This window comes from Cornus florida, unplaced genomic scaffold, assembly GCF_030987335.1.
Source record: "Cornus florida cultivar Cherokee Brave unplaced genomic scaffold, ASM3098733v1 CherokeeBrave_3.0.0_Hap2_Chr01, whole genome shotgun sequence".
Taxonomy (NCBI): domain Eukaryota; kingdom Viridiplantae; phylum Streptophyta; class Magnoliopsida; order Cornales; family Cornaceae; genus Cornus; species Cornus florida.
The window spans coordinates 107,126,958-107,154,246 of NW_026775571.1; the positions used below are offsets into that span (position 1 = coordinate 107,126,958).

The following is a 27,289-nucleotide window of genomic DNA, read 5'->3' on the forward strand; positions in this document are numbered from 1 at the left end:
AAACAGCCAATATTACAGAAATAAAATTGTGTTCCAGAATATTTCCATTTGGAATGCCACATTAACTGTTCGATATTTTGAAACTTTATCACAATCACATGCTTTAGAGGGGGAAATTTTGTTTGCTTATCTCCAAGTAGCAAGATATAGCAAATCAACCAACTGGCAACAATAATTTATAATCCTTACAAACCCTTAAAACTGGAACATTGGGTACAACATATATATATATATATATATAATCCTACAGAGGCATAAAGAAAAATAGGTAAGATTAGTAAAAAATAAGTTCAAAGGTTAGGTTTAGAGTACAACCTTTGTGTTTATCTTGTCAAAACGCGAGAAGATTATATTTTCACTCTACTACATATTTTTCTCAATGACAGCTCTATATTCAAGATCTATTATTCATGCATTATCCCCAAAGTTCATGATTAATTTGGAAAGACATCAATAATAATTTGTTTAGTGTGCTCCATACAAAAAGTTGGGGACAGTAGCATGAAATGTTGCAACTATAATTATACAAGTGTTAAAAGTCTTCATCGGGCAATTACCTAATAAAATCAAAATCTTATAAGGTAATCTCAACAAACTCACTTCCTTTAAAATGAAACAAACAACAAAAGAAACATAACACATATAAGCAAATTAAGCACACCAGCACATGAAAAAGATGATTTTCACATAATGAGACCGGACTCCAGAAATAAATACTGTAGGCATTATATGAAAAAATGATGTTATTTGTGTTCTTAGTCACATAATTGCAAGCTTACCATTTGGGGTAAAGATATATATATATATATATATATATATATATATATATATATATATATATATATTGAATCCCCTAAAGTTATTGGATGGATGGAAAAAGAGTAGAAAGAAAAATAGAATTGACTACATAAAGTAAACTCAGATACATTAAAGTTCTTTGCTTTTGAAACATATACATTAAAGTGTTCTTAAAACCCGACAATTATTTCTATGGGGTAAAAAAATCATAACTTACATATGTTTTGCGAGCATCATCATGAATCCATCCACCATCTTCCTTGTAATGTGTTTTCTTGTACATTTTGATGGCAGGTCCTTCGAGATGATGTTCATTGTCTTCATCGCTATGTTCATCATCTTCATCAGCTTCTTTCTGTAATTTTTTTATTTTTTTAATACATTACAAGGTATGGTTGTAGAATGAGAACAAAATACACAAATAAAAATAAAGTATTGTGTTATATATTACCAACTCATAATGAATTTTGGCAAAAGACTTTGACCCAGCAGAATGTAACATTTCTACATTTCCCCTGTTTTCTTTGTTTCTAGCACTAATTTCCTACAATGTAATTTAAAAAATAAAAAAATGAGGAAAAGAAAGAAACATTTAAAAAAAAAACAAGTAACTAGGTAGTCTATATTAACCTGAAATTTGTCTGTCATCCACCTATCGCACATGATTTGCCAGTCCTCGTAAAGTACACGAGGATGTGGGTTGCGGCGTGCACTCTCTTCTGTCTCGTACTTGTTAAAATGATCTTTCAAACGATTCCTGAACTTTTTATGAGCAGTGGCCAATGAGAGATCTGCACCCTCCTTTGCTTTTTCATCAATATTGCAGTCAATTCCGAATTCCCCCTTTATTTTTCACATGAATAAGCCAAAAACAAATGTTATTTAGAAGAAGTATAATTAGCAGCAATCCTACTGACTGACTTTGAAGTTGTTCGCAATCAAGATCAGAGGATGAGGGACAAAATGGTTACCTCGTGTAGTGCTGAAGCTTGTGGTCTTCAGGATATTTTATATTTTTTGTTCTGGAAAGTTAAATGACTGATCTATCTTATCAGGTCTTGTGTGGCTTTGTATAATTGGGATTGTTATTCTCAAGATTCAGCAAGTGTTCCAGTAATTTGATTTGGATTTTTCAAAATTTTGGGCATTATTTCTTCAGTAATTAAGAAAATGTGCGTGGTTCCTTTGTGTTTGTGTGCGAACTTATACTGATGCCTTGGTGTACTATTAACGAATATAATAGATTTGATACTAGAGATGTAGTTGCATATCCATTACATCCTATTAAGCATGTATACTTTTGAAAGGGAGTCATATTAATATATTATATGTCTCGTACGCGGATGCTCCTGGGTAGGCTTATTTGTGTTCAATACTTCTTAAAGAAATCCATTACTTGAAATAAATGTTTTAATTTCACCCCACATACCGATTACTTCTCAGATACTCTTGGACATGTGTACAACATATATTCAACATTTTAAACCAGCATTTTTGTAGTATAATATCATGATATAATTGTTAGGAAAATAAAACAACTAGAACAGATCCATTTGAGATGGTTGGGCCTGTACTTAAGACGATTATAACAGGTGGCTGCCTACCATGGTGTTGGGGGTCCAAATCCCTCCTCGCCAACAACCGGACCAAAAGGGAAGGACCTTTCCCTTTGAGGGTAGGGAAATCGTGATGATAGCGGACCAAAAGCTATGGAACTTCAAACAACTGATTATTTTTTAGAATGGAAGGTTGATATTATACTAAGGAAAATCATGATGAATTTTGTTTACTTGATCATGTTGATGCAACATAACCATTTTTTTCTCTTATGAATTGTAATATTATTAGTTAGAAGTATATAATAATTTAATTGTTTAGCAAAAAAAATGGTTATGTTGCATCAGTATAAAACTGAATCTGAAATGAATACTGGAACTGAAATAACATAAAACTACAAAAGTAGCTCAATTTCACAATACAACTCCAATATGATAAGTGTACAAAAGTAGGAATGAACAGCACTTAATCCTGCTGACTGACTTTGAAAGACAGTCATTAAAAATACTATAAACTAAAAATTTACAAAAAAAAATTATACGTTATAGTAGCAAAAAGGAATTAAGATATGGGTTAAGCAAGACATACCATTATTTTAGTGTAACAAAACTTTTTATGATAGTCTGGGACATCTGGCCAAGTCTCATAGCATAGTGGTATATGTTCTCGAGCAATCATCCCAAGCTCTCTCTCCCAAACATCTGAATTTTCCTCCACCGGTTTCAAATAACCGTCTGTAAACTTAATCGGAACAATCCCCCCATTGCGCTTTTTAATGTCAATTTTTTTTTTGTTTACAGCTTTGCCACGCCTCTTGACATTTCTTGATGAACCTGAAAAATGAATTCATGAGAGTAACACGTAGGAGTATTTTGGGACCAAGTTCAAATGTAAAGACAAGTTTAGCAAATGTAAAGATCATAAAAAAATCACCTTCCACTGCTGGTTGTGGCTGTGGCTGGGAAGATGCATTAATGTTTTGGGCAAGGTCATTGTTGGATCTCAAGGACCGACGATTGGACGCCATAGTAGATTATAGCAATAAGAGAATCAAATCTTTTATAACATGTTTTGAAACAAATAAATTAGAAAATAAAAATTAAGTGGCAAAGGAAAGTATCAAAATAGCCAAACAATAGATAATTAAAAGAACGAAAAAGAGATTAATAATAACTCAAAAAAATAAAACACATATTCTAAAAGTCAAAGCTAAGTACTGAAGACAAATTTAACCAATTTCAACATTTCAATTTGCATGTGTTCAATTTTTAAACAGAAAAAAAAAATATATTTCACATTTAATCCAAATCACTATCATCTTCTTCTTCATCATCTGAATTGTCTTCAATCAAGATTTCATCATCATTGTCAAAACAGTCAATTTCATGATGAGATTCTTCATTACTTTGTAGAATTATTTCAGCATCAAGACTTTCAACCTCCAAGCCATCCCTATTCAAAGTTGGTGGATCTATGTCAAAGTTGGTCGCCTCAACAACCTTATCCACAATGCATGGTTCATCCTCTTGATATGCTGTAGCATACATTCCATCCTCAACTCTACTGTTATCCTCCACTTCGGGAACGTCATATGAGCTTCTATGTGTTATATCTTGAATGACCTCCCACGTGCCTCGTAATTTGGTGTCTTTGACAAAAAAGGCTTGTTTTGCTTGATTTGCCAACACAAAAGGCTCATCTTTGTACCATTTACGGGCTACATTTACACTCTTGAAATAAGTATCCCTCTTAATACCTGTCCTTGTGTTGAACCAATCACATTTGAATAGGATTACCCGTCTCTTAAGAGGATATTGTAACTCAATGACATCTGTCAAGACACCATAGTAATCAACATCCTCTGTTTTGACTAACACACCACTATTCTAAGTTTTTCGATTTTTCTCCCTTTCCTTTGTATGAAACCTGACCCCATTTACAATGCAACCAGAATATCGATTTATCCGAAAATCAGGTCCACAAGCTAATGAATACAGGTCATCACTAATTTCTAACTCTTGATAATGACGCTCTTCCTTTATCTATTAAAAAAAATTAGAACATTAAATAAATGCATACAGATACCACATTTAAAACAAATAATAGGGATATGAAGTACATTAAGGACTTACTCGTGTTCCCAACCATCTCGAAAATTCTTTTACGTGTCTTAATGGTACATTATCCTTGTTTTCATTCTCGAGTTCAGCCTTGTGTGCACTAAACAATTAAGTGATATTATGATACATTTCAAAATTTATAAATAAAGTATTAAAAACATAGAGAATATATAACTTACACTGCATATGAAGCAATTTCTGCGCAGTTATTTAACACGTAAAATTTAGCCTTTTGCATGCTTTCAATATCCAGTATCTCTAAACTTCCAGCCCCTAAAGGACGAACCACTTGCCTGAGCTCTGAAAAAGTGGACCAATTGGTGCAATAGTCGCCCTCGTAATTTCTTTCTTCTCGATTGAATCGTGTCTCAATCCCTTGAAGAAACCTTGAGCAAAATGTGACGCATTCATTGTCCACATAAGCTTCAGCGATGGACCCTTCAGGACGTGCTTTATTACGCACGTAAGACTTGAGAGTACGTAAAAATCTACATAAAAATTAAAATATTACGAAATCATGATGTCTAGTTTAATGTTTCCAAAATATTTTTTTGTATTACAAATGTATAGTACCTTTCAATAGGGTACATCCATCGATATTGTGCAGGTCCTGCAATGATGGCCTCGCGTGGCAAATGCAGAGCTAAGTGCACCATTATGTCAAAAAATGATGGAGGAAATATCATTTCTAACTTGCATAATATGATAGCAATATCCCTTTCCAATACCTCTAAGACATCTAGTTTAAGGGTCCGACAACACAACTCCTTAAAAAATAAACCAAGCTCTGTTATCGCATTACAAACATCATCGGGCAACAATCCTCGTATAGCTAGAGGGAAGAGACGCTGTAAGAGTACATGCGAATCATGACTTTTCAATCCAGATATCTTACCTTCATTGACATTCACACATCGACTTATGTTTGATGCATAGCCATCTGGGAACTTCACTAACTTCAACCAATCACACAATTGCCTTTTTTCATCCTTTGACAATGTGTAATGCGCAAGTGGCATCTCAAATTTCTCACCATTACGCCTAAGATGAAGTTCTTTTCTAATTCCCATTGCTTCTAAATCCAACCGACTTTTGAATGAGTCCTTCGTCTTTCCTTCGATGTTCATTAATGTCCCTAACACATTATCACATATGTTTTTCTCTATGTGCATAACATCTAAGTTGTGTCGCAACAAAAGTGTTCTCCAATAAGGCAATTCAAAGAATATACTTTTCTTTGTCCAATTAAGTTCCTTCTTCTCACGAGTCCACTTCTTATTGTTTGGTCCCTTTCCGAATCTAACCTCGGGTAGGAGATTAAATTGTTCCAGAATATCATCACCCGTCAACTGCTTTGGTGGCTCTCTGTCTTCTTTCTTGCCATTAAATTGTTTGAAACGCTTCCTGTAAGCATGATTGGACGACAAAAATATACGAGCTCCCAAATAACATATCTTCTGCCCGTGACTCAAATAACAAGAACATGTGTCTTTATTACAATTTGGACACGCCAAAAATCCCTTTGTCATCCATCCGGATGCCATTGCATAAGCGGGAAAGTCATGTATAGTCCAAATCAACCCTGCATGCAGCTTAAAGTTTGATTTATTGTAGGCATCATATGTCATCACACCATCTATCCATAATTCTTTTAACTCATCAATTAACGGTCGCAGATATACATCAATGTCATTACCAGGTGATTTAGGACCAGGAATAAGTAATGACATAAACATATATGGTTCCTTCATACACAACCAAGGTGGCAAATTGTAGGGCACAATAATTACAGGCCACACACTATAAGCATTACTCATGTTACCAAATGGATTGAATCCATCACATGCTAACCCAAGACGAACATTACGAGGATCCGCAGCAAACCAACTATTCTTATTGTCAAATTCCTCCCAAGCTTTTGAATCGGCTGGATGTCTCAACAAATTTGTCTCTTTGACATGTTTCTCCTTGTGCCAACGCATGTCTATAGCTGTATCCCTATGCATAAACAACCATTGAAGCCTTTGTTTTAAAGGAAAGTACCGAAGAACTTTTTGAGGAATCTTTTTTCCTTTACCTTCTCGAGACTTATACCTCGACTCACCACATTGTGGACAACATTCTTTACCTTCATTCTCCTTCCAGAATAAAGTACAATCATTTTTACATGCATGGATCGGTTCATATCCAAGACCTAAATCACGCAACAAGGTTTTAGTCTCATAATAGGACTTTGGCAACGTGTTGTCATCGGGAAGCAATTCCTTTAGCACCTTAAGCAACATGTCAAAACATTTGTTGGTCATTCGGCTTGTAACTTTCACATGGAACAACTTCAAAATTGCTGACAACTTAGATTGTTTTTTACAACCTGGCCACAATTCGCATTGTGCGTCATTTAGCAATCTATCAAAACTTCCTCCTATATCAACTTCAGGCGAATCTTCTTGTTGTTCTACATTGGTGAACATACCCATCCGTACATTATCCAACAAATCAAATACATTGTCTTCATTTCTACCTTCATCATTAGCATTATCCCCATGTTCGGCATTAACATTAGCTTCTGCATTAACATTAGCAGTGGTGTTAACATTAGCCTCCCCATGCCATATCCAATTAGTATACTCCTTGTACATCCCACACTTATATAGATGAGTCTCAACCTCCTCAATTGCAATATAGTCACCATTTTTACAGCGACGACACGGACATTTGATCCTACCTAGCCCATCTGTATGTCTTTTAGCAAACTTAATGAAGTCTCTTATGCCTTTATGATACTCTTTACTACCCCTGGTGTGATGATGAATCCAAGCCTTATCCATGTAACTGGTAAAATAAATAAATTCAAGTATAGATATAATATAATTAATGCAAGTTGAATATAAATACAAATTAAATACATAAATAAAATAAAAAAGAAAGGAGAGAGAGAGAGACCTCATTGAGAACACTGAAACAATAAAGAGAGAGTAAAACAAGTCTCTAAGAATATACATGCATACATTGCATAATTATGAATGTCAAAGGGAATTTGGGGGGAAAACAATAATCCTTACAGAAGCTTTATCACATGTGCTGAATCCTACACCAATGGCAATAACTGGAAGGCCTGTCAGAAAATATAGTCACTACATGTTAGTAAGAATACATGAGAAAACATCACAGTTCAATCGGTTTCATTTTTATAAACAACTTTAATTACCAAGATATACAGACAAGAAACATAAATGCTGGAAATGAGATTAATCTAGATCAAGAATAAGCACCTCTCTGATGTACAAATCAATAAGAACAATGGGGGGAATTTGGTTTCTAGAAACATAAAAGTAAAAATTACTTTGACAGAAAATCAGGACTTCTCTTGTTTTGAATATTGACCAAGACCACAGTAGATTATATAACCACCTACATATTCTCTCAGTACATTTTATTTTATATATTTTTTAGTATTAATACAAGACTTGATGATTTTAGGTGGGAAAGGGCTTGTCCAAGGATGAGAAGGCTCAAAAACTAGCAGTCAGACATTAAATTAAAGCTGTAAGCAGAATACCCATTCTATATTTTTGTTATTTCTGTTCCAACACATTAAGAGTCAAAACACTTCATTTTTCCATGAATTATCAGGGTCCAACAAAAATTTATTTGACACATTGTTCATGATTTGAAAACTTACGCTAACCTTTTAAGAAATTAGGTAGTTTAAGCCAAGTTCCTAAGGCTACACTTGCCCGGTATCGTTCCTAACTGGTAACTGTTAATTATGAGAAATCTGAGTCTTTATTTTAGCCCATGATCAGATATTCAATAGAAAGATCAGATTCACAGGAAGAAATAATAATAGTGATAATAATAATAATAATAATTGTGGGTTGGAAGCTTTATATTCTTGGGAAATCTTAAACTAATTCTTAAAAAATTAAAAATTATCATCCAAAATGAAGACTCTCTAGGAACCACTAAATCAGAACCACCTTTAAAAATTACCAATCAACAGCTTGCCTCTAAACCAACCAGTCCAGCCATATCAAGCTCGCCTAATGATGATTCTAGCAAACAACCAGACAACTGGAGTAGATCATATAACTATGTTTATATAAATTTCTTACTCTATATCATAATTAATCAGAGCACCAATGTTGACACAAGTACTGCATACATAAACATATATAATACAAATATAGGCATAAAAGTTTGTGTGCCCCAAATCCCAATAAGATCTAAATCCACCAGTGTAGAATTCTCAAAAACACACATATGATTCATGATTTGAAAATTAGGGAAAATTTATCAAAAGTGTGGACGCCATTAAAGAAATTACGCACACAATAACCATACGATTGATTGCAAAAACTTACGGATAATTGTCGATTTCAATCACCGATCGAGAGATAGAGAGAGTGAGCTCTGATTGACACGAGAGAGATTAGAAGCAGCAAAAAAGCAGACCTTCCAAATTCAATCGATCCTCCGATCACTATGCTTCTTAGCTCCGATTGACACGAGAGAGGTTTTTCGTATGTGTATCGCTTCACGCCGAGAAGAGTGTGGCAAGCCGAACCCGCATGAAGTAGCTGCAACTGGTGCGGCGTCGTCGGTTGTACAGAGAAAGTATATGAGGGTGAGAGATGAGAAGCCGAACTGGCCAACGTGAGATAATTGCAACTGGCCGGTGCGGCGTCTGCTGTACAGAGAGTAGATAGATGATAAATGTTTAGGTTAAGTTATATAGTGATAGAAATGAGAATGGCAGAGACAAAGAGTGGGTTTACAACTTTACAAATACCCAAAACGGTGTAGTATGGAAATTTTTTAATATTTTGCACATGGGAAAATTGGAATTAGGGAGGGAGGAAATCAAGCGCCAAAATTTCCGAGCAGCCAAAATTTCCCACCAAAATAATTCCCGGTTATTTTTTAGCTCATTTGGGACAGTAAGTATGTTGGCGTCCCAAAAAAGCAGGATCATTTGAGACAATTATTAAGCTGTCCCAAATGATCTGTCCCAAGAGCCTCATTTTCCCACCAAAAATATTCCCGGTCATTTTTTTTTCTCATTTGGGACGGTAGATATTTCATTTGGGACGGTAGATATATTATTGTCCCAAAAACTAGGCTCATTTGAGACAATTTTTGAACCGTCCCAAATAATCCGTCCCAAAAGCCTCCTTTTCTTGTAGTGACTCTTTTCTACTAATTTTTTATTTTATTTTATTTTTTTTCGTACCAACACTATTAAACAAAATAAATAAATATTTAAAATAAAAAATTCCCAATATCAGTGTGCACTGATTTTTCGGAGTTTGAAAAAAATTTGTTTTCTTTAGTTTGCACTTTATTTTTATTTTTCTATTTTTATCTTTATTTTTCTTTTATACTTTTTTTTTCTATTTTATATTTGTATCTTTACTTGTCCATTGTCGGCACCCTCTAATAGTGTCATTTTCGGTCATTTTATAAAATTATTTATTTTTATATATTTTATAAAATGGTTCAGTAAGGATAATTTAGTTAACTTATGATTTAAATTTGTCAGAGGAACTTATTTGCACCAGGTTGAAACTTTATGGGTGTTTTTTACACGAGAAGAGCATTCTCCAATAGTGTCCTTTTCAGTCATTTTATAAAATTATTTATTTTTATATATTTTATAAAACCATTTAGTAAGGGTAATTTAGTTAACTTAGGGTTTAAATTTGTCAGTGGGACCTATTTGCACCAAATTGAAACTTTAAAGTATTTTTTTTGTATGTGAGGGAATGTGATATGCACTGTAAACATACTTTAGTGGTGTTTTTTGCACTTGACCCTTTTCAATTTCTTATATTGCATTTTCCGATAGTTAATAATTCAAATCTTCTCATTGATTAGGCAGCCAAATAGAACTATAAGAATTAACTCATGCCATGCGTATTAAAAAAAAAACAAAGAATATAGTGAAAAAATTATACAAAAACTTTACTTGACTTAGAGTTATAAAAATTAAAAATTAATTTTTAAATAACTATCTTTTATAATTCTTTTGTATTTTTTAGTTCTCGAAGAACTAAACATTCAATTATTATATCAGATGTTGCATGGTCTGTTACACTATACATATACATAGATTCGTAGGAACATTACTGCATTTACGGCTAAAGATTTGTTGAAATGTTCCTACTCAACTGAACAAAACATTTTTTTCCAATCGATTGAAAGAACGATTTTTTTTCTTGCTATTTATTGTCATTACACTGAGAGTTCTTGTTTAGACGATTGATGTTCTTGTTTAGAAGATTGATGTTGATTCTTCTTTCTTCCTATAATTTATTTGTTCATTTACCTCGTTTTTTGCATTCAAATGCTATGCAAAACCAAATGATTTGATTTGACTTTTCATGGGACGCTGAAAGATGCTGCGGTACCACGTACTTAAATTCCCAAGAAATATGGTGGTGCTTATCAAATTGTCCCAAAACAAATGATATTGTTTTTTTAACATTAGTAAATTAAAACCTGAGGGCTCTGTTTGGGTGTAAAATAAAATTTACATAGCTAGATGTGCTTTTGAAATGCATTGTGATTGTTGCTCGATATCTTTATTTTTGCGTAATTAAATGTGTCAATTTTATTTAAATTTTTGGCCACATGACAATTTGTTATTAGTTGGAATCACACGAGACGATGTGAAAATTTCTCCAATGCAAATAGACCAAGTGTTGTTTAAGTTGGTTTAGATAGTGAGATTATTCTTTTGAACTTTTCTTCACAGCATAAAAAGAGGATTAGTATATCTAAATCGGGTTAGAAGAAAGTATAGTCATCTTAAATTGAAGATTGAAGGTGATCCGACTCTGCTTTTAAAATTAAGTGTTTGAGATAAATTTTTATGTAAGTTTTAAATCCTGTTTCTTTTTGGTTAATGGGGATCTAATATAATGATAAAATGATAAAAGTACTGACATTACATTTAAATTAGGTTTTAACTATAATATTATCAAAAAAATTATATATAGACGTAGCGGAATGCAAATATATACGGATTATACAAACAAATGAAGTGAGTTACTATTTATTCTAACGAACTTCACTGAATAGAATTGCACATGAAATCTCTATCTAACTTGACATGATTTTTTTTCTTAATTTGAAATGAGAGAAGATATCTTATATTATAAGTGATCATAGTAATATGTGTAATGCTAAATGTAATGAAACAAAGATAAAATTAAAAATCACTGTAGAAAAGTAAACACATTATATAAAGATTTATACATGATTCGGCTATACTCTACATTTATGATTGGGATCCGATGAAAGTTTTTACCATGTGTAAAATCGATGATTATAAATTTTCAGTATCTCACCCTACTTTTTTACAAATTTCAAAATGTCTCTTATACTACCTTCAATCCTAACCATCCTTATATATCATGTTATTAATGACTATTTAAGATCACGACTCATGAATGAAAAATCAAATCAAAATTTTTTTAACAGACCATCAAATCTTAAGCTAGTCAAGCACCAATTTCGAACCACAACATCACAAAATGCCTTGAGGTTAAGAAAGAAGTACTGCAATGAAATAAAATAATGAAATGAATCGTATCACTAGCTGTTAGTAATGATGGATGTCGGAGTTGAATTGATGGAAAATTTGGTCCATTAAAGCAAAGACTTTTCCACCACAACTTTACTACAAAAGGATTTGTGAAGGAAAAATGTTTCACTTGATATATATTTGTGGATGTGAAACAATGTCTCAGAAATAAGTGACACAACCCTGGAAAGACAATATTTTATATTAAAATCGACACAATCAATAACTATATAGGAAAGTGAAATCTCAACAATGCTAAAGAGGGGATGGAAGAAATTTTAATTTTTTCAATGATTTGATCATTAAAGTTCAAGAACTCTTTCTTAAAAGATTTTAGAACAAGATAATGATCTGTATAATTTTACGAAATTTTTATCATGACACAGTGAAATGAAAGTTCTTAGTGGACTCATTTGACCTCATCTCACGACATTTATCGATCCACTACGATAACGCTCGATCCATCATTAAATGTTCAATGTTCAAACACCATTGATGAAGAGGTCACACTTGATACTAATAATCTAATTAACCATAGTAAGACCATAATGTGGCATTTGGAAGCCTTCGTTCAACGCTCTCACAGTTGGATTGTATATATTTTATTATAGACTTTATCTTTTATGTCAAATATCAAATAAATAAGATATTGAAATAAGATTCTAACATAAACAATGTTATTGGTTAAATGTTCAATTAGTTTATTTTCTATATGAGAATGATATTTAATGTATTGGATTATCAAAAGATAAATCATAAAAAAATAAATAATAGGTATGTTGTTTGTAAGACAGTATAAAATTGATTTTTAGGTTTCATTTATTTGGATGTAAAATATTTTTTAAATTTTTTTTTAGTGTTTGATTGTCGTAAAATATTTACAAATAAAAATAATATTAAAATTTAACAAAAATAACTCACACATTAATTTTCAATAAGTTATTTTGCATACCTCCCAACATACTCGACATCAATCTCAATTTAGATCTTTGTTGAACACTAAAAAATAAAAAATATAATAATAATAATTTAAATTTTTTGAAAAAAACTGTTAATGACACTCACTACATAGAAGAGGGAAGAGAAAAAAATGAAACATATTTCTATTGTCGTTAGATGAATAAGGGAGAAAGAAACAAATGACATTATGAATGAGGCATCTTTCTGGATCAATACGTTTGTTTTGACCAAATTAACTTAAATGAAATATATGAGAGAGCCAAATAACTAATTTGTTGGATATCTTCAAAAGGACATCAGAATATTATCCCTAATTATATATGAATTAATTATACTTAACTCTCTTGTAGTATCATTTTTGATACATAACTCTGTTTAACTTTGTTTTGGGCAGATAACTATGCAATCTGTATAGAATTGCACTTATTTGTCATTAGTTGTCTATTATTAAATAAGGGAGTTTTTTTTGTTTTTTTTTTTTTAACGGAAGAAACAGAATATTAAAGAAAAGGAAGAATACAATCAGGAAGTTAAGCGGTTAACAATCACTGGGGCCAAACCCTTCACTCAAAATCACACAAAGAGCAGCCGCAGAGGGTTGAAGCCTCGTAACAGGCTGACAATCACCCTCCACCACAACATTCTGATATCCCCATAGCTGGAGAAGAGAGAGACTTTTGCGAAGAATGAGAGCTTCAGCAATAGATAGGTCACCAACGTGAGAGAAAAAAACCGAAGCCACTCGGATAGGATGACCATCATGATTCTGCAATATCATACCACCCCCGCATAGCTTTCTAGATGAATCAAAAGCTGCATCAAAATTGAGTTTAAGACAACCCAAAGCCGGAACACACCATCTTGAAGGAACAGAAACAACCGTAGGGGAAGGAAGAGAAAGCAAACTGGATTGACGCTGAATTTCCTGAAATTCAAAAAAGTCCCTGTGAGCCTTCTGGGCTGCCTTAAATGGATCCCAATGGCGGTGAGCAAAGATCAGGTCGTTTCGACATTTCCAAATGGTCCGGCAAATGAAAGAGGCAAGACGTACTAAAACTCTCCATTGAATTAGCAGAACCTAGCAAGCGCTCTGTAAGATCCACCCATCGTTTTGGCCAAAAGGAGGGAGACACCCCCCGAAAGTCAAAACGTAGAGGACTCAGCAACCAAACCAAACAAGCAAAAGGGCAGGAACAAAGTAGATGATCCATCGTTTCCACAGCCGCTTCACAAAAAGGACAAGAAGAAATCTCTGAAATCCCGCGACGTGAAAGTAAAGAATTCACCGAGATACGTTTATGCAAACTCTGCCAAAGGAAAAGCTGAATCTTTCGATGTGTTGGAATAGACCATAAAAGGCGCCACATACCAGGCTTAGCACCCTCAAAACTACTACCCTCAGTCAACGCTGAACCAACATTCTCTTGAAGAACGGATAAGGCAATTTGATAAGCACTGCGGACCCAAAAAGACCCATTAGAAGACGCACCCCAAACTTTACTATCAGGTCCTCCCAAGACACTCAGAGGAATTTGAAAAATTAAATTACTATCGCGAGAGTTAAAATAATGGTGCACCATTTCTGTATTCCAACTTTGAGAAGAGTGATTTAAATAAGGGAGTATGCACTGCGGACCCAAAAAGACCCATTAGAAGACGCACCCCAAACTTTACTATCAGGTCCTCCCAAGACACTCAGAGGAATTTGAAAAATTAAATTACTATCGCGAGAGTTAAAATAATGGTGCACCATTTCTGTATTCCAACTTTGAGAAGAGTGATTTAAATAAGGGAGTATGCAGATGTAGGATTGAACTTGTAAGTTTAGTGTATCATAGTTTATTCATTATGACACTATATAAAGTCAATTTTTTTTTTTTCAAGTCATATTAACAGACTTCATTTTTAACATCACTGTTGAAAGGTTTTTTATCACATAATTATTTAATAAGACTAATAGGGCAATACACAATGGCCTCTTAGTTGGTGGAGCACTCAATTTATGTACCGTTGTGCCCATTTTGGAGTCTCCTAACCTTAATTTGTTCCCAAAAAAAATTAGAACTATTTAATAATTACCCCCATACACACAACTCAGAAGATGTCTGTCTTGCCAACGAACTCACGTGAGTGGCACTCTGCACGTACTCTGCTCATTTGCTGCGAATCAAGACGTGTAATTTTACTCCAAGAGGTATGGCAGCTTTGATCAGAGAACTGAAAAGACTTCGAAATGACTACACTATGATTGAATATTTGCATCGCATTATACATCACCAAAAAAACACACACTCCACTCAAATATATATACACATAGTGAATACTGTAGGGGATCAAGCCCCAATACCAAGTAGCACTGCTGACGACACCAAAGTTCACTCGAGCCAAATCCTTTGGCAAATTGAAGGAGAAGGGACCCGCGCGCCTCGATCGAGATAGGGGCAATCGCATTGATGAGCCCCAGTTGTTGCGGCCTACGAAAGGATGGATACTTGATGTAATGATACTTAATCTCAGGATAAAAAGACTAGGGTACTCCTGTTATATCTAGCATAGCCATCATTGTTGCCTTTTTTTTCGTGCAATGGCCTGGGCTATAAATAAGGGCCGAGGCTCTTAAGCCCAGGAGGTGATTATCTTCCATTGTATTTCGTATTTAGATACCTCCGCGTCTATTAAACAAGATCGATTTTCCATTAAAGAACCCCCACAAATACACAGTACATAAGTACATATCAGAATTCTTAATGAATTCTTATGTAGATTGCCTTTAGACGGTTTGAGCGAAAATTAAGTAATTCCGCATTTAGGATTATGTAAAAAGGAATCAGGTGGACTTGGGATAAAAATTCTCAGGTCACTTCTTGCATTAATTAACATTAGTTACTACATTACAGTGAAGAATTTTACACTACAAAGCGTGTATTGCTAAAAATGTATTGGAGAATATTTTAATTCTTAACGCTTGATAGGGCATGAAAACTCCACTGTCAATTTCAGTTTTTAGTGCATTCAATTACTTGTTCGCTAGTAATCACTGTCGCCATAAACCCTAAAATATGTGCATGAACTTCCAAATCAAAGTTTTTTTTTCGCCCAATGGGCCCTTCACCAAGCATAATTTTTGTGTGGAAATTAACTATCCTGGTTGTTTGTTTTTTTTTTTTTTTTTTTTTTAAATTAATCTCATTTTTTTTTTTTTGGAACTCGGAACTCCCATAGACAAAGCCCTTTTGGACATGCAAACTGAGGGTGCTGCAACCAACCCCACAACGACAACCCCGTTAAATCAAAAAATATAATGAAGCGTTGGAGAGTCGAACCCTGGACATATTAGAACCAGGGCCCTCTCCTAACCGCTGGACCAAACCCTTGGGGGCCACAAAAATGCTAGTTCCGAGGATAGATGCTATCAATTATACATGATTGCCTAAACAAACACACACACATATACACACACGTATATATGTATATGTGTACATAAAAAGAAGAAGAATCAAAATTAATTAAGTTAGCAAAGAGAGTGTACTTAATTAGTTATAATACCCTTTTCTTTACCCATACAGTCTACAGATTATAGATAAACAAAAAAAACACATCACACCAAGATCAGTTCAAATAGCATTATTCTAACCATACTAGCTCATTAACATGATAGCAACTAGGTAGCTACTACCACTACTTCTAGTTAATGATTGCAGAAAGAGAAACAACATTAGTTGAACATTGAGAGCACCTGGCATGGAGTTGATTAATTTGAGCCATGCCTAGAGCTTCATCGGGCTCATCAGTGTAGTGCATGCCCAAGAAGGCTGATCATGTTGATGAACATGACCAAAATCTTTTGATCCCACTAATAAATGATGATCATCATCGACAGCTGAACTAGAGGACTGTGATTGTAACTGGCCCAACACCATGTTTGATTGTGTTTGTGACACAATCTGCTTCTGTGTCTTCTTACGCTTCTTTTTCTCATATGCTATCCCTCTGGCCTTGGCCTGAGAGTCCCTCACCTCCTTCAGGTACAGCCGGACGGCGCGTGCCCCGAAAGGGTTGGTCTCCGGGTGTCCCCCGTTTTCCTCGAAAGCGGCACGGAGGCGGCCGATGAGGGCGTCGAGGCTGCCCCAGGCTTGGCGGAGAGGGCAGGAGCACGGTGCGGGAGGGTGTGGGTGGCCGAAGAAGGGGCAATTGTGGTTGTGGACCTTGGTCTTTCCGAATTGGTCGAGGTACCGGAGGAATTCGACTACGTGGGCCCCGCTGCACCGGGACAGAGCGAGTGGTGGCCGGTGGTTCTTCAGGTACTGCCCGAATGTGTTCCAGTCACGGCGCTTCTGGGACTCATACCTGCTGAGTGACGGTGGCGGCGGCGGCGGCTGTCGGACGTTGTTGATGCTGTTCTGAGACATGGAACTGCTGCTGTTTCTGGAGTTGCAAGGGCTTTCTGACATGTGAAGCTCAAGCACTGGGTTTCTTGAAATTTTTTATTATTTTAAAAGTTGTTAATTAATACCAGAGTATATTGCAAATGGAATGAGTTCAAGTATCTAAGAAAAGTGAAATTAATAATAACAATAAGTTGTTTAAAACTTCTCCGAGAGAGGGAGGTTGGTGTTTTTCCAGGACTTCTAGATGGGTCTTTAGAGAAGCACACAATACATGTATGTGTGTGTGTGTGTGTACATATATATATATATATCACAGAGATGGGATTTTAGTATATGGACTGAATTGAGATTATATGGACTGAATTGAGAGAGAGAGAGGGGAGGAATGAATATAGGAGGAAGGTCGAGATGTGAAGGGAGGAAGATATAAAGAGGGAGCGGGAGGGAATTAGAAGAGAAAGGGGTGGGGGTGGAAGGAGACAAAAGGGGGGTCCCATGGCATGCTTAGACACCCACGTTGGGAGGTCATGACAGTTTGAATATCACTTCACCTGTCTTCTCACCATGTCTCTTTCTCTCTCTCACCATGATTCATGCACAGTGGAGCATCCTTCACTGTTCTTTGCCTACTTTTTTGGTTAAATCTAATTTCATTTCTCTCAATGAAAAATTCACCCATACTATAATATGCATTGCTCATAAATTGTTATCACTTTCAAGTCTCAACCCATTGATATAACTGGCAAGGTTTTGCGTGGAGTGATAAACGTCATTTTCTTACTTCATGGAATCCATGTCTGTCGGCAGCTAAGTTACACGCTACTGTGTTCAACTTACACGCAAAACTGTGAGTATAATGGTGAAACACTTTGTGCAATGTAAAATAATGATATAACTGTGAGATAAAACTAAACAATTCCTAACTGTACAAATCAATTTTCTTTTAAGATTTTTCTGATTTCAAAACACTTAATTTGAACGGTGAATTTCTAACTCATTTTATGGTCGATTATTTTTAAAAGTTAAATCTCTTTTTTTATCATCATCGTATTAACACATAAGCATATATGCAAATACATCCATGGCGAAATTATATACAATCAAATGCCAAGATTTCATTCACTCTCACTCATCACCAAGCTGAAATTTCTGTATTAAAAATTTACCATTCAAAGTGTTGAAATATGTCCTATATATACTTGGAATCAGATGAATGTATTCAATGATTGTAATTTTGGTCAGTTATCACTATTTTGTTATCCAAAAAAAATAAAAACTATATATAATTTGTTACTTAAAAAGTATAAATTTTCTAATATTAAGTGTCAGATTCATTTCTCATTCCTCTTAAAAAAAATTAGACTGATGGAACAAATATCGGACAAGATATAACAGAAATTGATTCTAAGGTTGAGTCATGTCTATTCATAATTTGCAGAGCGTTAATAACTTAATATGGCAACTGTCTGCTTGCATCCACGCAATCCAACCAAAGATTTATTTTAATTAAACAAAAGGATATGATTGAAAAGGCGTTTTATTTATTTATTTTTTTTTTCTTTCTTAAATTAAGAATATACAGACCAAACTTCACCTAATTAACTTCATATATATGCGTTCACTATGCTCCAATTGGGTTTCGAATTGAAATAATAAATATCGCTTGAATTTAAAATTTAGTGAAAGTAACATAACACTGTACACAAATAGTACTTCGCTATGATTTATGAATATCATTTATGGACTAAATAGTATTTGATACGTACATTAATTTTACATGAAATTTTGAGCTTTCTGAAATGAATATTGTCTGATTCTAATCATTGTACCGATTCACAGGCTAAGAGAAAAGATAATTCCATGTTGCAAATAGTCATTTTTTCTTGTCCTGAACCAAAATTAATTTAAGCTTATTTGGAGTTGGTTTTCCAATTGCAACATATGATGAGTTCATATTTTAGCCTCTGATTTTGATGAGGTTAACTCGGACAATCTATGTGTATATATATATATATATATATATATATATATATATATATATAGAAAAGAGTTGGTTCAATTCAACATGATAGACATAAATAAAAAAATAAAAAGTTGAGAAGAAATTAGAGGCTTGAGAAATGCATTCTCTTTTTAATGTTTTTTAATTCAAGTTTTCATCAAATGAAATAGTTTACAAATTGAGAATATATATATATATATAATTTTATACAGAAAATTTTAAATATTAATGTCACTTAAAAGACACCATATCATCCATGCATTTTATTTTATTTTAATGGGAAAACAACTTTACCTTTATTTACTTTAGGAACAAGTTGGCAATGTTCCATCTTGTCCAAACCTGTCAAATACTATAAAGTAATCGCACATCACACGTAGTAGTCTTTTTGTGCACTGGTTGAGATTTAGTCAATCACGAAAGGCGTGTTCATATTCTTCCCAGTTTTAGCCTAGTAGTAGGTTTGGCACCAACCCCCGCCAAATCAAATTGTTATATGATTGACCTGTGATCCTCCATGTACAGTTGTACAGTGACTACAGTCAAATTGAATTATTCTTTTATTTTAAATAAAAATATTTTAAATTGAAAACTTTGAATCATGTTCGGAATGATTATGAAACTTTTTTATTATTATTTTTTTATTATTTATTTTTTATTCCTAAAAGCTTGAGTTCAATTACAATTCTAGTAGCATGTAAATATGGTTAGAAAATAATAATTTGAGTTTGGAAGTACAGAATTTGGAATTCAAAAAATTTTAATTCTCTAGTCACTTGTTACAAGGGCATGCAAGTGATGGTGAACAAATATGATGAAACTTTCACTCCTTCAAATATTCAGTTTAATAAATTGTAACTTAATATCTTATGTTAAAATTGAATTAGGAAAACAAATTTGATACAAAACCATCAAATGACAAATATATTTAACCCAATTTGATGAGATCTAAAAATTTAAAAATTATAAAAAATACGAAATTTCTATTTACTCCACATTTTGACATATTCGCCTCTATCGTACCAAATTTGTTAGTTAAAGACATCGTACAGTGGGAAAAAAGTACTCCCACCATCAAAGCCATATCTCCACCTCTAGCTCCCTACTAAATACTGGCATAAGCTTGTATGGTTCAAACAACTCACACCGAAGCATTTTTTTTGCCTATGTGTTGCAAGTAAAGTAAAATTATCAACTCTTGATAAGCACTCTATGCATACATGTTGCAGCCGAATGTGCACTGTGCTTAAGTGATGCAGAGAGTCGTGAACACATATTTCATCAGTGTTCATACTCTAATGAAATTTGAAATGAAATCCAACAAAAATGTGGATTTTACACAAACCCTAGTTCGTGGCAAGATTTCCTAATTTGGGCGTCTTCAAATTGGAAGCAAAAAAGCTAAATTCTGCAAAATACTTACTCGTAAGCTAATGCTAGCAAACTTTGTTTACCACATATGGAGGGAACGCAACAATAGGATCTTTCAGAATTTGAGTGTAATCCTGACAAAGACCTTCAATGCAATTGTCAATTCAGTAAGGTATAAGTTGTTCTCCGTCAATAAATGTTCATGCTCGTATGCTGAAGGAATTGCAAAGAGTTGGAATCTTCCTAGCTCGTTTTATTAATCATCTATGAACCATCCCATTCGAACCTTTTCTTCTCATTTCCACATACCCTACCCACACCCCAATTGCAACCACCACAGCCCCAGCCACAGCCAAACAACCTCCCAGAACTGAGACATCTTGAGAAACATGTTGATGAATTCCCGCCCATGAATATGGATTGGGCTTGAGTTTTATGGTAGCACATTGGGCTAATTTTTTGGACAGTATGGACTTGGGCTTGGACTGTTCTTTTTTATTTTCTTTGGACTGAGATTCTTTTTCTTTTGCTTTTGTTTTGATAATGGGGCACATGGCCCATTCCTGGGGAATACCCCTTGTATACTTGTATTTTTCTTTTCTTTTATGCACACTTATTTACTCAAAAAAAAAAAAAGAAAAAAAAGTTTTATGGTACAATTGAATTGAGTGAATTAGAAGGGGAAATTTTTTTTTAAAAAGGAGAGAAATATTAAATTATGTTTATAAAAAAAATAAAAATAGAAGGAGAAGGAGAGAAATGAACATTTTTGTGATTCTCATTTTTACTTTCTTCCAAATGTAGGAGTTAATGCAGAAAAAAAAAACATACATTTATGATTATTATTTAATCTTTTCTCTCTATTATCATTGTAAAAGAAATGAGTGGGCTACGGCTAACCCCGAATAAGTCCATGACATCCTGATTAATTTTTTCAGCGAAATGGTAACGGGGACTAATGCTATTATGAGGTTTACAGTAATACTAACGGAGATTAGTGCTATGAAAAATAAATAAATTAGGAGGTAAATTACCTCATGATTTTTTCTTTTTTTTAGCCAAAAACTGGGGATTTATGCTATTATGAGGTCTACCTTGTGATAATAAATAGTCTTTGCACTATTCAAGTGACCAAATTATTAATTTTTTATTTTATTTTATTTATTGGCAAAAAACTCACACAGACACCACTTATACACTCATTTTGCTCATTTGAAGATTCGAACCCTCATCATTCACTTTGAGAGATAAATAAAATATCACTTAACCACAAAATCCTTCATAAATAATTATTTTTAATTTATAATATTTGAATTATTATTATTATTTTTTTGTTACCGTGAGATTACTTTAATATTGGCAACATTACGATATAACTTGTCAATTACTCCGTATTTCCTTTGCCAGAGGTATATTAATTTAAAGAATACAAATGAATTCTTATTAATTCTGATTTATCATCTATATGGAAAACGACCGGCCCATTTTAAAGGAGGCCCATTAACGACGTACCCATTTACAAGATCAGCCCCACCCCTTCTCCAGGCCCCTCTCTCGTCTCTCCCTCTCTCGTTGTTTTCGTTTGCCAGAAGAATACATTTTGATAGAGCTGATATGGCGCACGTATAGGAACAAGCCGTCCATACTACATATTTTGATTTCTTGACTGCCAAAGGTGTAAGTTTCATTGAATTTAATGGACACTCACTTATGTTCTGCCTATTTAATTTTTTGTTTCACTTCAAATTAGTATAGTAGTTTGCCTAAATTTGAGCTTTCTTTGAATTGTTGGGCGATTTTTGAATCCTAGTGTTAACTGAGATGGTGGTCATGGTTATGGTAAATTCTCAAATGGGTGTCTGTTGTTTTGAAAAAAATGGAATTTTGACATTGAATTGTAGCCAGAACTTGTCTCTGTCTTGTGGGTATTTGATTCCCCCAAAACCCAGTTGTGGTGTCACTTTAAAAACAAAGAAAATTATGGAGGATAGGGTTTCCTGTTTAAGAACACGAAATTTCAGGCCAGTCAATGTTTTGTCGTCTGGCAATCAATTGGTTGATAGTGGTGTTCTTGAGAAAGAGTTTGAGTTCAAGCCATCGTTTGATGAGTATTTGAAGGATATGGAGTGTGTTAGGGAGAAGAAGCAAACCCATCAATCAAATAGAGACAAGTCAAGGAATGATTCGAGCAGAAAGGATGTTTTGAGGACACCGCGGTCAGAAGGTGCTGAAGAAAATGCCAATTTGGATGATTTTAAAGGGAAATCATCTCAAGATAAGGCCGGGTCATTGAAGCAAAGCGAGCTGCGCAACAATTCTAATGGAGTTGCTTGCCGAGAAGGAGTGTTTAATGGTAAGATTAATTACAAAAAGAGAGGAAGTGGAATATTGGAGGATTCCAAGAGGATTGGATTTAAAGAGAAGGGTAATATAGGGAGTGCCTGTTCTTCAGTTCGAGAAGAATTGGATGATGCAGAAAGGAAAATGGATGTAAATGTCAAAAGGAGGTTGGCAGTCGATACAGCAAATGGGAGATGGATGAAAAACAAAAGTGATGATCAATTGGAAGGACACACGTTTGGGAGAAATAAACATGGTTTTAGAAGCAACGAAATGCATGGAAGACTTGAGAAAGACTGCATTGAGGGTGAAAAATATTCTTATAGAAGAATTGCATCGAAAAGTGTGGAACTCAGTAGGAGCAGTGTGCCTACCCTGAAGAATAATGTTAATGCAGCGGGGATGCAAAGAGCAGCATTCAAGTCATTTGAGGTATCCAATGATGTTTTCGACAAGCCACGGGTTACACGGATGGAAATGGAGGAGAGAATCCAAAAGCTTGCAAAGTGGTAAGCACTAAAAACATTTGAATATCTAGTATACCTAATATTAGGAAGATAGTCTTTCATGATAAGAAAATTCATCTTTCAACAGCTTTTTGGATCAAATTTTCATTTATGTCTTAATAGATTTTTAAAGTTACACTTATTCCTTACTTTTCTATTTTAAGCATTTAATCTTTCTATTATTTTTATTTCACATGATGCTTCATATGTATAATAATGGGGGAGTTAGTCCATCCACTGTAGTACATTTCCATCCCTTAAGTTAGATGTAGACCACCGACCGATGAAAATATAAAGAAACATTAAGGCATTCTGTTGGTTGATGTTTTATTGATTTTCAATATATATATATATATATTTTTAATGTAGAATTTGAATTAGGCCAAGAGTATTAAGGGCGAGGACCAAAGGGTGTTAAGGGTATGAGAACAAATAATGAGTGGAGAGTTTTTTTCTTAAATTATTTGTATCAAAATTATACTTGTCATATAGGTTCAGTTTCTATTAGTACCTATGAAACAAATTGGATAATTTTCACGTCGAGTTAGAAGAGACTATGAAATGAAAATAGGAAGGTTATAGAATTTAGTGGAATTTAATAAGATTTCACAGATTAGGAAGATGCATGATGAATGAAGGAAAAACAGTTTTAAACCTTTATATAAGAACAAATGTGACAGTCAACATGGAATTGATTGTGGTAGTATTAAACTTAAAAATCATATAATTTAACGTTGGGAGAGAGTAATGAGTAAAGATTAAGACATAGAGATCAATGTTTGGAAAACTGATTTGGTTTTATGTCTCAGAGATCTCGATGACACTATTTGGTATTTAGACGATTGGTGGAAAAGTATGAAGAGAAGATTTTTAATCAACTTGGGAAAAATATATGATAGTATATCTAAGGAGATAATATGAAGGGTTTAGAAAAAAATGAGATGTAACTAGTGTGGGAATAATGGAATTATGGAACAAGAGACAAATACCAAAATTCTAACATTGAGTACTATCATTTTTTTTTTTTTTTTTTCCCCTGAATATTGAGTACTTATCATTTTACATTAGTTATGGATGAACTCATAAGGTTATTCAAGAGGACATCTTATGGTGCATGTTGTTTGCTAATGGTATAATTCATGTTCATGTTAGTATAATTTTTATTCATCAAATTAGAAAACAGTTAATTTAAGTTCAAAATATTAAGAGATACTTCAACATTTAAAGGTTATTCATTAAGCGGGATTAAGATTGAATATATTACGTGTAGAAAAACTAGAAGTAGAAGTGAAGTAATAGTGAAACTTAATGGCCAAGAGATCCCTAAGAGTGACCATGTCTGATATCTTTAAAAGGTTATTTGCAAGGCAGGATAGATTGTGTCATTGTGGAAAATGTTGCCATAGAATAGAATAATATGGCCAAGAGATGCCCCAAAAAATATTTTGCATCCATGGAACTCATATACATTAAATATTATATATCCTAGAAACCTTGAAGTTGCAACCTAGTTGACATCTCCCAGAAAACCTTTTATGTATTTATTTGTTTTTTATTTTACTGAGATTGCTCATTGAAAAGTAAGAAAATATTCTTGCTTGCTTCAGTCAGCCGGATTAGCAAATGGACTAGTTATTTTCTTCGTCGCCCACCATCATGACCTTAAATGCTGTGAGCTTTGGGTGAGTGTCTGTTATTTCTAGCTAGTAAGGGAAAGGAGAATGGGTACGATCAGGTCAAAAATTGTATAAAAAGAGGAGGTAATAGATAATATTGCTGCTCAAACATTTTTATTTGGATGGAGCTAGAGACGAAAACAATTCTTTTTGGAGGCAGGCAGAGACTCTGCGGTAGGACAAGATTGAGATTTGGTTCATGCAGATTGATTATCTGAAGGTAGTCAGTCATGAAGATGGAGATGTCTGGTTGGTTTTGGGATTAAACCAATAACGTTGATGATGCTTGGAGGTAGGATTTAGTTTTTTTGAGCTGTATAGTGGTGGCTATTGGCACTGCCTTTGCTTTTGGATGGTTATGAATTCAAATAGTGACGGTATGAGGTCACTCTGGGTTGTAGAAGGCAGTGTTGTTAAAGGCGCGCCTAGGCTCAAGGCGCAGGTCTAGCGCCTGTTGTCATCCTAGGCGCACTGATGTTCACTAGGCGAGCACCTTAATTGTGCGTCACTGTTTTTTTGTTTTGTTTTTTTTAAATGATTATTCTATTTCTTAAGCCAAAAGGGTACTTTTGGCAACTTAATAGACAAATAAGAAAGCCTAAGCATATGAGAGAAGGAACTTTTGTTCAAAAGAATAAACAAATTAAAAAGTCCAAGAGCCAAAGTGTGAACCGAACATAGAAAGAGTGAGATTGTGAGACCAATGACGAAGCCCTAGTGGCAGAGACGAACGACAAAGCCATGTCAGTTCTTTCTTCTTCTTCTTCTTCTCTCTCTTCTCCTCTACTTCTCTCTCCTCTCTTCTCCTCTACTCCTCTTCTCATCTTTGTTTACTTCTCTTTCTCTGTCTAGTTCTCTTCTCTCTGTCTTTTTTTTTTTTGGGGCTCTATTTTTTCTCCTTTTTCTTCTTTAACATTTTCTCTCTCTTCATCTACTTCTTTTGTCTCTGCATCTTTTATTTTTGGGCTCTATTTTTACTTTTCTTTTCTTGTTAATAGTAATTTTTTTTTTTTTTTTTAATTTATGTGTACGCACGCGTGCACACTCTGCTTTGCCTTTCTAGAAAACAAATTTGTGCTCCGTTTTATGGTTCTTGAATGATGGATTTACCTTTTTATATATGATATTAATTTTAAGAATATTGATGAGTTATGATATATGAATGCTTTTATGGTAGTTTAAAATTTCAATTATGCACCTCACTTCACTCAGGTGCGCGCCTCGCACCTAGGCTCCAAAGGATCCTCTAGCACCTTTGTGCACCTTGAGCCTCTAGTAACACTGATAGAAGGTGAAGATGGTTGTGGCTATGGTGTGTCGGGAACTTGGGCAAGAATGATGCTGATTCCACGATGGCATGGGAGGACTTTTATTTTTTATTTGTGTGTGTGTGTGTGTGAGAGAGAGAGAGAGAGAGAGAGATGCTGCTGATTGTGGTGCCATTAGTAGCAGATGGTTGTTGTGATAGCAATCATATTCTATTTTTATTTCTTTCTTTCTGTTGATGTAAATCCCCTTTGTTTTCATCCTCTTTTTCTTTTCCCTTTGTTTTCATCCTCTTTTTCTTTTCCCTTTCCTTATGGTTGTCCTTACCCGTGTACTATTGGTTACTAGCACTGTGTATACTCATTAAACAGTCACATGATCTTTTCCCTGATAACTGTAAAATTATGATTGATGACATATTTGATGTTGTATGCTCACTAGTGGCATTGGAAATCCATTTGTCAATTTGAACATTTAGGTGGATTTCAACAGTTGTAATTAGTATGTGCTTTTTTTTCCCTCGTTGGATGATATGTTTCCAACTTTTTTTTTTTCCTTCCTTCTTTCATTTAAGCATGAATACTTTGTGCCATGGGCTTTTGTAGCATGTTTGTGTTTTGGTCTATATATATGTATACTGATTTATAACTGTTAGGTTTTTCTAATTTAAAATTTTCTTTGTTCAGTTTCCTTCTCTTTTTCTTTTTTCTTTATTTT

The 27,289-nt window shown here is 34.1% G+C and overlaps 4 protein-coding genes across 4 annotated transcripts in view; 1 reads left to right on the top strand and 3 right to left on the bottom strand.

The window, feature by feature from the left end:
• Window positions 1-3,653: 3,653 nt before the first annotated feature.
• Window positions 3,654-7,303, bottom strand: LOC132279942 (uncharacterized). The gene is made up of 5 exons (XM_059782019.1): window positions 5,049-7,303; window positions 4,655-4,963; window positions 4,488-4,575; window positions 4,304-4,397; window positions 3,654-4,186 (listed from the first exon to the last, which is right to left on the bottom strand). Exons 1-5 carry the CDS (start codon window positions 7,301-7,303, stop codon window positions 3,654-3,656), a joined length of 3,279 nt encoding a protein of 1,092 aa, XP_059638002.1.
• A 5,993-nt stretch (window positions 7,304-13,296) lies between these two features.
• LOC132279952 (uncharacterized) lies at window positions 13,297-14,603 on the bottom strand. Its single transcript, XM_059782031.1, has 2 exons — window positions 14,196-14,603; window positions 13,297-14,101 (listed from the first exon to the last, which is right to left on the bottom strand). The coding sequence occupies exons 1-2, from the start codon at window positions 14,601-14,603 to the stop codon at window positions 13,562-13,564; spliced, it is 948 nt and encodes a 315-aa protein (XP_059638014.1). The 3' UTR covers window positions 13,297-13,561.
• Window positions 14,604-16,552: 1,949 nt separating this feature from the next.
• On the bottom strand, window positions 16,553-17,819 carry LOC132312454 (protein LIGHT-DEPENDENT SHORT HYPOCOTYLS 4-like). The gene has a single exon (XM_059810832.1). It carries the CDS (start codon window positions 17,472-17,474, stop codon window positions 16,791-16,793), a length of 684 nt encoding a protein of 227 aa, XP_059666815.1. The 5' UTR covers window positions 17,475-17,819; the 3' UTR covers window positions 16,553-16,790.
• A 4,499-nt stretch (window positions 17,820-22,318) lies between these two features.
• Window positions 22,319-27,289, top strand: part of LOC132312462 (pentatricopeptide repeat-containing protein At1g30610, chloroplastic) — a 28,433-nt gene continuing 23,462 nt past the window's right edge. Inside the window, exon 1 of the mRNA XM_059810843.1 lies at window positions 22,319-23,633. Coding sequence (XP_059666826.1) covers window positions 22,606-23,633 — 1,028 coding nt within the window. The 5' untranslated portion in view covers window positions 22,319-22,605. The remainder of the gene's footprint in view (window positions 23,634-27,289) is intronic.